This window comes from Ammospiza caudacuta, chromosome 1, assembly GCF_027887145.1.
Source record: "Ammospiza caudacuta isolate bAmmCau1 chromosome 1, bAmmCau1.pri, whole genome shotgun sequence".
Taxonomy (NCBI): domain Eukaryota; kingdom Metazoa; phylum Chordata; class Aves; order Passeriformes; family Passerellidae; genus Ammospiza; species Ammospiza caudacuta.
In genome coordinates this window covers 137,795,728-137,808,004 of record NC_080593.1, presented here as the reverse complement: position 1 = coordinate 137,808,004, position 12,277 = coordinate 137,795,728, and the positions used below count along the sequence as shown (strand labels likewise).

Below are 12,277 nucleotides of genomic sequence, written 5' to 3'. Positions count from 1 at the left end.
TTCCAAAACACACCCAAACCAGGTCCTGTAGGCATGCACTTCCAACGCCTTAAGTATTTTCCTGAAGATAAAAGGATGGGACACAAGGTTAATTTTTTAAATAGGTCTAGAAGATAAAATATTATCTCATTGGATAAGTGATGGGGGTAATGCACTCAGAAAAGAGGGGAGGCTGGGCTTAGTGCTTTCTTCAGCCTAATGGGTGTTCAATCCCACATCTCCTAGTTGAGTTCAAGAGACATCCAGCTACAAGAGGCATAGGGATGAAGACAGAGCACAAGAAAGAATGCAAACTTTTGCTTGTTCCTCCTTTAGAAGCCATGATTTCAAAGCCAAGCAGTTATTAATGCATATTGAAAACATCACAATCCTATTTATGTACAGAATGGTATGTCAGAAACACAGATGAGTCCTGTTTTATGGAGCCAACTGCTCTCTACCCAGGGCTTGGATTGGGGTGGGGATAACAGGCATCTCAGGATGTGGCATTTCTTGTCATCATAAAAACATATCTGAGACACATCATGCATCCAAAAATAAAGGAATATAATCTTCATGCCCAAGCTAGTTCAACTTCCAGAACAGATACACACACTTGCATGAAACTATCTCTAAAGTCGCAGCTGTACCTGTGGGGGATAAACTCTGGGTGAAACTCAGTCTTGCTCATTCCAGAGGCAGGACAGCTCAGCCTAAGTCACGACGGGAGAAATATGTGTAACGTTGCTGGATGACATATCCTTCATCTGGAGAAGATGCTTATACAAAGAAGCAAAAGAAAAGAAATTGATTATAAATTGTCTGGTGAATGTGTACCTTTCTCTACCCCAAACTTTTACAAACATTTTCTACTACTTTTAAGCAGTGGTACACAGCTGAGCCAGACTGAACAAAAAGAAGATACAAATGAAACGTTTTCAATATTTTGAATGGATAACATAGTAGGCTCCTTTAATAAACACAAAAAGTGCAACCACGCAACTTCCAAGCCCAAATATCCGTAACCAGAAGGTAAATAACAACCTTTTGCAAACCGGCATTAGGAAATCACGCCCCGAGTCCGGCCGGCCTGATTCAGGACTCGTGAATGCGGAGCGCCGCGCTCCTGGCGAAGCCGAGAGGCAGCGGCCGGAGCCGGCCCGCTCCCAGCCCCGCTCCCAGCCCCGGTGCCCGGCCCCGGGCGAGGCGCGGCGGCTGCGGGGCGGTGCCGGCGCCGGGCCGGGCAGGGGAGGCGCGGCCCGGCCCGCCCGCACCTGCGCCCGCCCTCAGCGCTCCCCGCTCGCCCACCTGGCCGCGCTGGGCACAGCCGCCGCCGCCGCAGCAACATGTTACCCAGGGGAGCCTCGTCCATGCCGCCGCCTCCCAACCCCGCTCCCTACTTCCCGCCTCCGCGGGTCACGCTGCCCTCCGGCCTGGAGATCCTGCGCACCTTCTCGGGAGCCGTCATCTTCCTGGAGATCGTGAGTGCGAGGGGCCGGGTGGGAGCGGCCGCGGGCCTGCCCGTGTGCTCACCTGCCATTTTGTGAGCGGGGCAGGTGTGGGGCCGCGGCCGGGCCGGGGCTGGGCCGGGGCTCTGCGGCTGCGGCCCCTCGAGCCGGGCTCCGCGGCCCCGCACACTGATGGGGTCGCGGGCTGCTGGAGCTGCCGAGGGCTTTGAGCCGCGCTCTCCCCCCGGCCCAAAAAGACACCACGGAGAGTTATACCGGGCTGTGTCTGCACGTGTTTCGCGTCCTCTACAGACTCCTACAAGTGTGTTCAATGTCATGTGTGTGTTAGACCTCGCTGGTGTACGCAGGGCTGAGGACCTTTGAGCTGAGGTTGGATATCACGCTCTGTAGTGCCACTGATTAGTGGGAGATAAAAACCAAAAAGGCTTAGTATAACTCATCTGACTTTATTAATTTAATTTTTGTCTTATGATCAGAGCAGAATACTGCTTGGGTCGCAGCCTGTGAGCTGTATCCCACCTCACAAGCTGTAAGATTGTACCTGAGCAAGGAACAAGTCGAAACTCGAAACAAGTCCGGGCACTAAATCAGGCCAGGAGGCAGCAGGGACAAAAGGTTAATTCGGTTGGCCAACCAGTTGTGCATCTGACAGCCGGGCTGTAGTGGACAGGTGTCGTGTCAGGAAACAGCACAGCAGTGGCTGCTGAGATTAGCAGTCTCTCTAATACAGTTCTAAATGTATTTTTAAGGAACCCTGCAAGTTTGCACATTCAAAATACTGAAAACATTTCATGTGTCTCTGTTTTTTGTTTAACAGACACTTTCTGCTATCCCTTTTGCTTCCTCACTGCCCATCACTCTCTGGTCACCAAGTAACAGACTTGCACCTGCAGTCTTGTGAAACTAGAGGAAGTTTGGTTCTACACAGTTAAAAAGGGAACCCTAGAGAACAACTTGAACAGTAGTACATAAACCCATGGGAGCTTTGAACTGAGATTAGCAATGCATCTTTACATATGTGCTGCTGCAGTGTAACGCCAGAGAGGAACCAGCTAATTTTATAGCAGGCATCTTTTGAAAGATATCTCTTATCCAACCGTGATACAAAAGAGAGCTCTCTGAATCTGAAAATGTAACCTCTGACTTCCTGGTTTGTAAATCTGTAGAATTTAAACAGGAAAGCAGTAACTTGTGCTTGGAAATAGATTTTAGTTGACACTATTCAACAGGTTGGATTCAGAAGTTCAGAAAGGTTCTGTAATAAACAAACATACGTGGAGTGAAGCATAATTGTCATCTATTTATCCTTTTTTATTAAGAGGCAGGATTTTCAGGAAGAAATAGTAGCATTCCTTAGGCCAAGAGTTGATTAAGGGAAGCCTTAGAGTATGTAAATTCTCCATCAGGCCATCCCTAGCACAGCATCCCTACACTCATTTGCTGTGAGGAGTATGCTGAAATGAAAATTGGCACTGCTGAATTCTTCTTCAAGTTATGATGAGTCTGGAAAGCTCTATATTTTTCTAGTTTTTACAGCATAGTTTACAACTCATCTTATTCTGTATTGTAGTTTTTTCTTTTGCTTTAGTACTTTGTGTCCTCTTTTAGCTTAGTATTACAAATACATTGAAAAAATGAGTGTCTTTTTATGTCCTTTCTGTATCTCATCTGATTAGGACTACAAAGCAAAACAGTATGAGATTGAATTCAGAGTAGTAGAAGTACATCCTTTTTGTGCTAATTTGTGTATATATAGAGAGATGTGTGGTATGTGTGAACTGTGTTTTCACACTTCTTATATATTGCTCAAACTTACAGTGAGGGTAAAATTTTCAGCAGCAGCAGCACACAAGTCACCTGGGTTTGTAAATCTCATTTTCAAGACTATTTTAAGAGCATTTTGGAATTTCAGAGTAGCTTTGTCTTTTCACCACTTAGTGTCTATCATTTCTGAGAGGAGAACTTGGTATCTCTGAGTACTTTTGAAGTGTTTCCTCTTGGTTCCTAAGAGTCATCTGATGACATGTAAAGTGTGATATCAGTTCTTAGGCAGAAAGGACTGAGTAAAAGTTATCCAGTTTATTCTCTGTATTCCTTTCCTTGCAGGTGTTTGGAACAATAGTCTGGATTTTGGTCGCCTCTACCCAGATTCCACTGCCACTGCTGCAGGGATGGGTGATGTTTGTGGCAGTGACAGCATGGTGCCTCTCCATTGTGTTCCTCTCTGTGTTCCTCTTTGGTTATGCAAATAGAATTGCTGTCAACTGGAACCAGGCGGTGAGATCTTTTCTTTATTTAAGGATTCCATTTGTTTTATAAACTGAAAATTATTTAATGAGAATTGTTGATCCTAAGTCTTAACACTTGCCTTTCTGCTTCAGCACAGAGTTTTTCAAACAGGAATTCAAAACCAGGAAAAGAAAGAATAGGGTTACAGAGGTGGCAGAGGAAACTTTTATGATGGAGGCTGAAGGAGCTTTTGAAACTGTTTGAAGGAGTACACTTGTCCTCTCTGAGCACATAAAATGTATGACCAGCAGGAAGAGGAATAACTTAACATTGCATGACAAGAAATTGGTTTAAATGGCCAGGAATTATTGTACACTGGAAATCAGAAAATACTTTCTGATTATTTGAGAAGTGGTAGTAACACCTTGTGAATAATGGGATGTAGAAAGATATATCAAATATTATAAAGGAAAGGATGCATTTGTGAATATACTATGTGATGTGGTTGTCTGAGATAGCACAGACTGGACTTCTGCACCCAGAAGGTCCCCTCCAGTTCCTAAGAAAGTCTACTGGTGACTTTTGGGTCAATTCCTCAAAGCTAAGGTAGCAATGGTGAGTGGCTATTGGACCTTAGGTGGTAAAAGACATCATAACTTGCGCTATGATTTATCATAACATCTTATTAGGAGACTTAATGTCTTCATCTTTCTTAGAGGGACCTTGGTGAGACTACAGATATAAGTATTCTTTGCTGAGATTTTGAAGACAGAGAATTTTGAGAATTTTGAAAACGAGCCTGAATCTTGCTGTAATTTATTGTCATGGTTTGTGCCAGTAGTTCTCAGACTATAACTTCCTCTTAAAAAAGGGAAGTTTTTTGTATTAGTTTTTGCCAACAACATGGATGCCTCAGGTTATTGACTGTTAATTTACATGCTCCTTTGTGACTGTTAACTGTGTTTTACTTTGAGTTTTTAATACTCAAGTAGTTAAGCATGAGATTATATTGCACTCTCTTATATTACTGGAAGTGAATAGTAAGAAGTGGCATAACTGTGATCGGAATTTTTAATTTTCAAAAAATATTCTTCCAAAAGGATTGCAACTTCTAAACCATTGAAGTATGTCTGCCTGTAACTGCTGATCAGCTTCACTTTGCTCCTGGGGAGCTTAGTTTTCCTATTGACATTTCCCTTGGTCATACCTGGAATTGCATGCTTCAGTATGCAATTCCAATGTGGATATTTATCTGTTCAGGTAATTTATGGATAGGCCCTTAAAAGAAAAGTTCTTTAAAGCAAATCATAAAGCTTATGAGTTTGGAGCTCTGATAAATCAAAGCACATCAGTGCTAACAGACTGGATTCTATTAGAAAACAAACTGTAGCATTTTGATAGTGAATAAACATACATACAGCATCAGCTTTCCAGCACAATACAGGCAGTAATTAGGCTAATAATCAGTTACAATCACAGAGACCTTTACAGGGATTTATGCTGCAACATCCTCACGAATTATGATGCAACAAAGCCCTTGAGCATAACTAAAGTAAATTAATAGTGTCCTGGGTTTCATTGAAACTGTTTGCCAGTTTGCAGTCGTGCATCTATTTAAGAGTTGCTGGGTAAGGACAAAGCCTTAGACTGAAAATCCTATACAAATTTCAACTTATAACAATTGTGTGTGTTACGTATTGGCTACTTGATGCTGGCAGTTTGTTGTAAAGTTAATTTTGTCCCTTGTATTTAATAATTTGCTAGAAAATTTTCTATATCAGGAAATGTATACATGACTTATATACAAACTACGTCTGTGACTTTAAAAAAAGCTGACAGAACTCAGTCAGAGGGAATGCAGAGGGAATAATTTTATCTCTAACTTGGCAGCTGAAACCCAGCCCCTTCCACCTGTCAACAAAAATAAGACACTTTACCACTATTTTCAGGTACCCAAATGTTTTGTAACTTGTTGACACTAAACTCTTTAGTTTGTGTCTGTGACAAGTTGGGGTTTTTTTACCTTCTGTTGCAAATAAGTAATTAGTTACTGGAAGTAGTAAAACTATTTTTGTTACTATAAATGCAGTCCAGGATTTAGTAATACCTTACATTGTAAGTATATCTGCTTATACTAATAGAGATATTTTAAAAAATAAGATGGTACACACTGGAAAAGATGGACCTTATGGAGCTGCATTGCTCAGTACATCAGTGTATTAAACCAGATGGTATGACAAGTACTGCCCTTTACAGCCTGACTCATAGCTCACAATCATTTACAAAATTAGATGTGAACTAAATTATCATGCTGCTCTGATAGTGTTCTGCATGCACTTTGTTTGAGGTTTCAATGATTATACAAGTGTGGGAGTTAGGCACTATGATAACAATTACTAAAACCCATAAAAAGGTCCCTCATAAGGTCTTAGGGGTTTTAGTCACAGAAACCATAACCGTGTAAATGTGAAACCTTACTGATGCTACAGAGCTTCACTATAATTGCTGCCAGGAGAAGGAAATTAGAGGGTTAGGCAGGAGAATGAAGGAGATGAAAGAGTCTCTCCTGAAAAATATCTCTCCTGTATGCAGTCATTCCTGATCTGAGTGGAATGGGGAACTGTAGTAGCAGCTTATGTCATTACTAATCAAAACTGACTAGGGTGTGCTTGAAGTAGCTTTAGCTGCAATCAAATACAGAACAAGTAATGAGTTTGAAAAGAAGATTCTTTCAATTAAAAGGAAATCTCCCATCTCTGGAGAAAATGCATTTCTCTGGACAGGGTAGTGCAGCACATTCTCCCTGCTCTCAGGCAGGCAGCAGGTGAGGATGTCTCACAGTAATTTCTAGTGTAGAAAAGTGCTGTCTGCTGGACACACACAAAATATCCTGGCTTCTCACTCCAGGCATACTGATAGTCTATTGCACTCAAGTGAAGCTAAAGTTCATCAAGAACTCATTAGTACTGGAGTTAGACTGCATATCACATGTATCATAAAGCATACATATACTTGCATATATTTTAAATATTGTCTCTGTGGCTTTTGCAGACCTTCACAGGTATAGGCACAAAGTACATGTTGTATGGATCAAAAATTGAGTGCAGTGCAAATGTCAGCTTTTCAGACTGAATAACAGAAGGAGATGTTGGAAGAATACTTTAGACATTTTAAACTGTACTGGAACATGCCTTACATCTTGCTGCTGGAACACTGGGCTCTGAACTAGGGCCTGCAAAGGCACCAGACCTTTTTTATGTGTGTCAGTAATGAAACCCAGAAATGGAAGTTAGGTGTTTAAACCTTACATTCAGTTAGCATTCATCACAGAGGAGGGAGTTTCCTGGAGAAGGCCAGGAGAGAAGCATATTTGAAGTAAATCCTAAAACCTGTCTGCACAAGTCTTAGACATTTTATTCCACAATATCACAAGGAACTGTCAGGTTGCTTACTATTGGGTAGAGCCAAGTCAGAGAGAGTTGTGGAAATACCTCAATTCTTGAATTTCATTGCATTGGGACATTGGACATTTTAGTTGTGTTAAAGCTGAGTTGTTTCTGGGCATTTAGAGAAGCAAAATTTAAGCATGGAAGGAAGATCTTTGAAGCTTTGATTATAGCTGAGAAGGGTCTTATGGGATTGCAAGACTGTATTGTACTGCTTGAATTGTGACCAAGTTGGCCTGTGTATGTCTTATTTTTTATCTGTCTGAAGGGAGATTTCTGTAAACTCCACAAACTTTAAGGTGGTCTAAAATGTCAGCATGTGTATATAAAGATGAGCAGGTGCCTCTTAATTTGAAAGAATATAAGATTTGGGGAGAAGGAGAGCCCTTTATCACTAATAATGTTAGTGAGTTGCTTATAATTACAAGAAGCTGTGAAAACATGTCCAGGTTAACACTGCTTATCTCAAGTTAGTGTTATCAGTTCTTTTTTCATGTTTCAGTGTTTTCATTTGTATTGAGATGAGAAGAATTAGACATGTATTTGAGCTCAGACTGATTCTGTTATTTGCTTTTTAGGATTTTATTTTCCATGGGGCTACTTTTGTCTTTTATTTTGGAGCATTCCTACTGCAAGCAGCAACGACATCTCTGCATTACCTTCCCCGCAAATTCAACTCCACCACACAAGAGACGATTCTGAGTGGTCGTGAATATAACATAAGCATAGCAGCCTCGGTATGTGTTCTGTGTGTTTGTACCAGGGCAGCACATGTATGTAGCAAGCACTTGTAGCCAGCCATTCAGCTTGGGAATTTAACAGCAAACTGGAATTGAAAGAGGAGCTGTGAGAGAAAGAATTGCCTTTGACAGCAGCAAGTAGTGTCTAACAAGAAATATGCAAAAATATTGGTATAAGCTAATGGTTATGGATAGCTGCTTACTCTTCAGTATAGTGTAGGGTTCATACTCTTCACTGTAGTGTTTTAAATATATGATCACTACAGCTTATAATTTTTAGACAAGGTATTTTGTAAAAACAGTTTTGGTTATTAGAAGAAAAAGAACAACTGAGCCTTTATCAGAGGATCAGGTATGAAATTTACACCTGTGCTCAAAATTGCTTTTTTTATACCATTTAGATAGTGCTGACCATGCCATGGAGATAAAAAAAAATGGACTAGATCTTTGTGAATCTCCCATATGTGCCTACTACATCAGGGTCCTGGTGTCTCTTACTGCAATCATTAGAGAGCTTTTCTTGGTAGCCTAAGCCCAGAATACATTTTTCTCACTGTAGTTGCATCATCACTGAATCAATGTGTTTAGTGATGTGGGTGTCCATAGCTGAATCAGAAAATATATCAGGATTTAGTTTTATCCTGGCTGGACTCTTCAGGGATGAGTAGAGGTGTGTCAGGCTTAACTTACAGAACTGAAACCACTGCTCTTAATTTTTTATCCAGAGACTTTCATACCAGGGAACTGTATATATTTATTAAGCTTCTAAACCCTCTAAACCTTGTCCTTAAAACTGTGCACCATAACTTTAGCACAGTAAGCACTTTGAGTTCATCTTTAGATAAAAACAGATGAACTGAAGGTGTGAGGTTCACACTCTCTGCAAGAGCAGAATAGAAAGGAAAAGCCTTTAGCTTTGGCAAGGCAGGCCCTGAGGAGGTGAATTGGGTGTGTCAGTGTCCCAGTGTCAGAGTTCCTCACGTCACCCCCCTCCCTGCCTGTAACACATCTGATCCCTGGGTGACCATGTGGCACAAGGACAGCAGTGGTGTTCCAGCTGTGCCTAAGCTAAGGGAGATCTTTATACTAAGCAAGTATCTTAAATTCTACCCCTAAGTGTACCTCTTCAGTCCTAGTTTAGTGTGTTCAGATCCCACTGAATATATGGTTTCTGCACTCATTTTGTCTGACAGAATACTGGGCACTCCAAGAAACCATTCCCTGCTTCCATACTAATTTTTTTAAGGGAGAATTCAGTTGTTCAAGCCCTTCAAATCCCTGTCAAGATAGAGGAGGAGAAGATTCTTTTGTAACTTGCCTGAGTATCTTAATTAAGAATAGCTGGAAAACAGTGAATGAGATAAATGTAGTCTTTGCATTTTTTGCAGAAGTCAATATTTAGGAAGTCAAAACATACAGAAAAAGATTTTGAATCTTTGAAATATTTAATTAAAACAGTGTTGTCAGCCACATGACAAATAGAAAAAAGATTGCTAACGTTCTGTCTTTTAAGTTGACATTTATATACCGTGCATAGAAATACATATATGTTCATTTTAACAGGTGATGGTTCTATGGTGTCGCATTTATTCAAAACTTTAGTTAGTCAAATTAACACTTGTATGTAAAGGATGACTGAATTGGTATATTAAAAGAAACAGAATTCATTGTTATCACTGGACAATATGAGAAATGTTTTCTCAGAAATTTGGTTTCTCATATCTTCTGTTGAGTGTACATTACATATTCACTTTCAATGTGGCATGACCTTCAGTTCAAATCTGTCCAGTTCAGTTCTGGAGCAGGAGCAACTTCCCTGGCACTGCCTAGGAAGTTGTTCTAATGGCTGGGTATCTGGTCAAGGAGGCCAGATGGGAGTTGTTTCTGGTTTTGTGCTAGTAAAAGAGTTCTGCTCTTTAGAGGGATTTCTGCTTTGATGTTTGCTGGGGTAAAAGCATTCAGTTGGAAACATCTGAGATTGATGTTTGATCAGCCTAGATAAGAGAACTGAAATACACAGTGTACGTACACATAATTGCTTTCACCATAACTTATGCAGAAATCACGTTTCTTATTCTATTTCTAAATGTCTGCTCAAGCAAGTGAAAAGTAGTAAAATGAGGTAGTAGTAAAATGGGATTTTTACAAAGAAGTTCCTGAGAAGACTTCAGAGGATCCCAAACCTCTCCTACCTTATTAAGCATTTTGATTGGGGGAGGTAATCACTTTTGAATCACTTGTGTTCCTGTATTACTTTAGAACATAAAAATATTGTAGAACAATGTGTGATTGATTTTTTCTTGTTTTTTTTTTTCTCTGCTCCTCCTCTAGATTTTTGCCTTTGCAACAGCTATTTGTTATGGTTGCAGCACAGCCCTGGCATTAAGGAGATGGAGGCTAAATAATAGCTGAAGAGTGGTTAATGCCCACATGTTCCACTTCAGATCAAATTAAGTGCTACTTGTCTGTTTTACTGAAATTTAATTCTAAAAAGACTTTTTTTTTTCCTGCTTAAAATCTGATTTAAATGCAAGTAACCCCTAATCAGGATTTCTTCAACAAAAAAAAAAAGTTTCCATCTCTTCCCTTTCTGATAATTACTTTTACTGTGTACTCATTGTAAGGTATTAGAGAGTTTAGGGACAAAGAGACATGTCATTAGCAGACAACAGAACTCCAGTGCTACACCAGAAGAGGAAGAACTGGAAACCAAGCCAAGATGTTAACTGCACCGGCAGCTGAAAAGCTGCCCCTTGTTAAGCCCTGGGATTAAGCGCTTCGTTACCGTGCACTCCACACAGGCAGAGCCTTGGGGCTCCTGGTAGAGCCATGGGTGTTCTGTGTGCTGCCCTTTGCATGATCAGAGCCCAAGCTGACTCTGAAATTCCAACTCAGTATATATATGTTATTAACTTTGATGTACAGAGAAAATATTTTTTAAAACCATCCAGTGAAATCTTTTTATATTCTCTTATAGCTGTGTCTGGTTAGGGTCACCTGAGCCTTAAAGCTTACTGTGTTCCATGCTAGATGAAAACTGGGACTTTCAATCAGTTGTTTATTAGTTTTAGGAATTCAGCTCAATCAGATCTATTTATACTACAAAACAAAACAGTGCATTTGTGTTGTGTGTGTATATACATGGTATATTTTTGTTTAACAGGAATTTTTGCACTGTTTAACTTTGTCGGAGTACAGCTTTGTTCTTGCTACTTCAAGTGCTGCATTTGTTAGGTATTATGTGAGTCAGTATCATTTGAATGGAATGTTACCAAATAGTGAATAATGTCTGACCTCAATTCTTGCAGTGTGTTATTTGTTGCATTCTAAAGCTGCAGTGTTGTAAAGGTGTTCTCATTTGGACAAATGCCTGTACAACATCTTGCTGAAAGCAGTGGGATGCAAAGCGGTCCACCCACTGTGGAGTTTGCTTTTCACACAAATGATGTTTAATTGAGCCTCTCTTGAATATCCTGGTGTGTGATGACATGCAATATTAAATACAGAAAATGACTTAGCAAAACTAAACTATAGCATTGTGCTCTGCTCCCTGACATTCATGTTGTTTTGCACATGGTGAAACATTTTGTTATTTTGCTAGTAAATAATTTTTGCTTTTGTGAATAGTGCCAAAAAGATAAGCTGGGACAATAAAGGTTCCCTGTCATTTGTAAAGCATCTTGTTCACTACGTCTTGCCAGTGCACCTGATTATTCTGCAGAGACCAGCAGTGGTTGCATATGGGAAGACAGGATTTCCTTCATTCCCAGGCCTACTCACTCTCTTTGAGCCAGCAAGGGTGTCTGCCAGGGAGGCTACTTTCTCAGACTTGTCAGGTACAAGGATCTCTGGGGGGCAGCCACTCTCAGCAGTGCCCTGCTGATCCAGGGCAGGTTCTTGTGGGTGGCACTGCAGTGAGTGGCACCCTTCTGACTATGGAACCACTTGGTCATCCTGAATTACTACAATGGGATGTTGTCATTTATCTGTTTTCTAAGATTTTGTACTCTGCCTGATTTTTTCCCCCAATTCTGTCATTGCATTGAAAATTTTTGTGAACATTTTATCTAGAGTCATATACTTTTAAAAATATTTTGTGTTGTACAAAATACATTTACACTGGAGTATATGGATGAAAGTGTATAACAAAGACTTATGCTAAGCAGCATTAAAGGTACTTAATATATTTATGGCAGTAGTCTGGTTATTAATTTTGTATTTGGAAAGTATCAAAAAAACTACCTTGGTACTTTGACTCACCTGATGCATACAAAATTGAGGCTAAGATTTCATGAGAAGGCACAGTTTCATTGGGGTGGTTTCACATACATTTAATTTGTGTCACAGCTACATTGCCATGTGACACTGTGTGGATATTGGTGCGAAGAGTAAAGTCAACATTTCAACATTACAG

The 12,277-nt window shown here is 40.4% G+C and overlaps 1 protein-coding gene across 1 annotated transcript; it reads left to right on the top strand.

The window, feature by feature from the left end:
- Positions 1 to 1,238: 1,238 nt before the first annotated feature.
- Positions 1,239 to 12,001, top strand: MAL2 (mal, T cell differentiation protein 2). The gene is made up of 4 exons (XM_058813597.1): positions 1,239 to 1,460; positions 3,555 to 3,725; positions 7,702 to 7,860; positions 10,195 to 12,001. The coding sequence occupies exons 1-4, from the start codon at positions 1,326 to 1,328 to the stop codon at positions 10,273 to 10,275; spliced, it is 546 nt and encodes a 181-aa protein (XP_058669580.1). The 5' UTR covers positions 1,239 to 1,325; the 3' UTR covers positions 10,276 to 12,001.
- Positions 12,002 to 12,277: the final 276 nt, after the last annotated feature.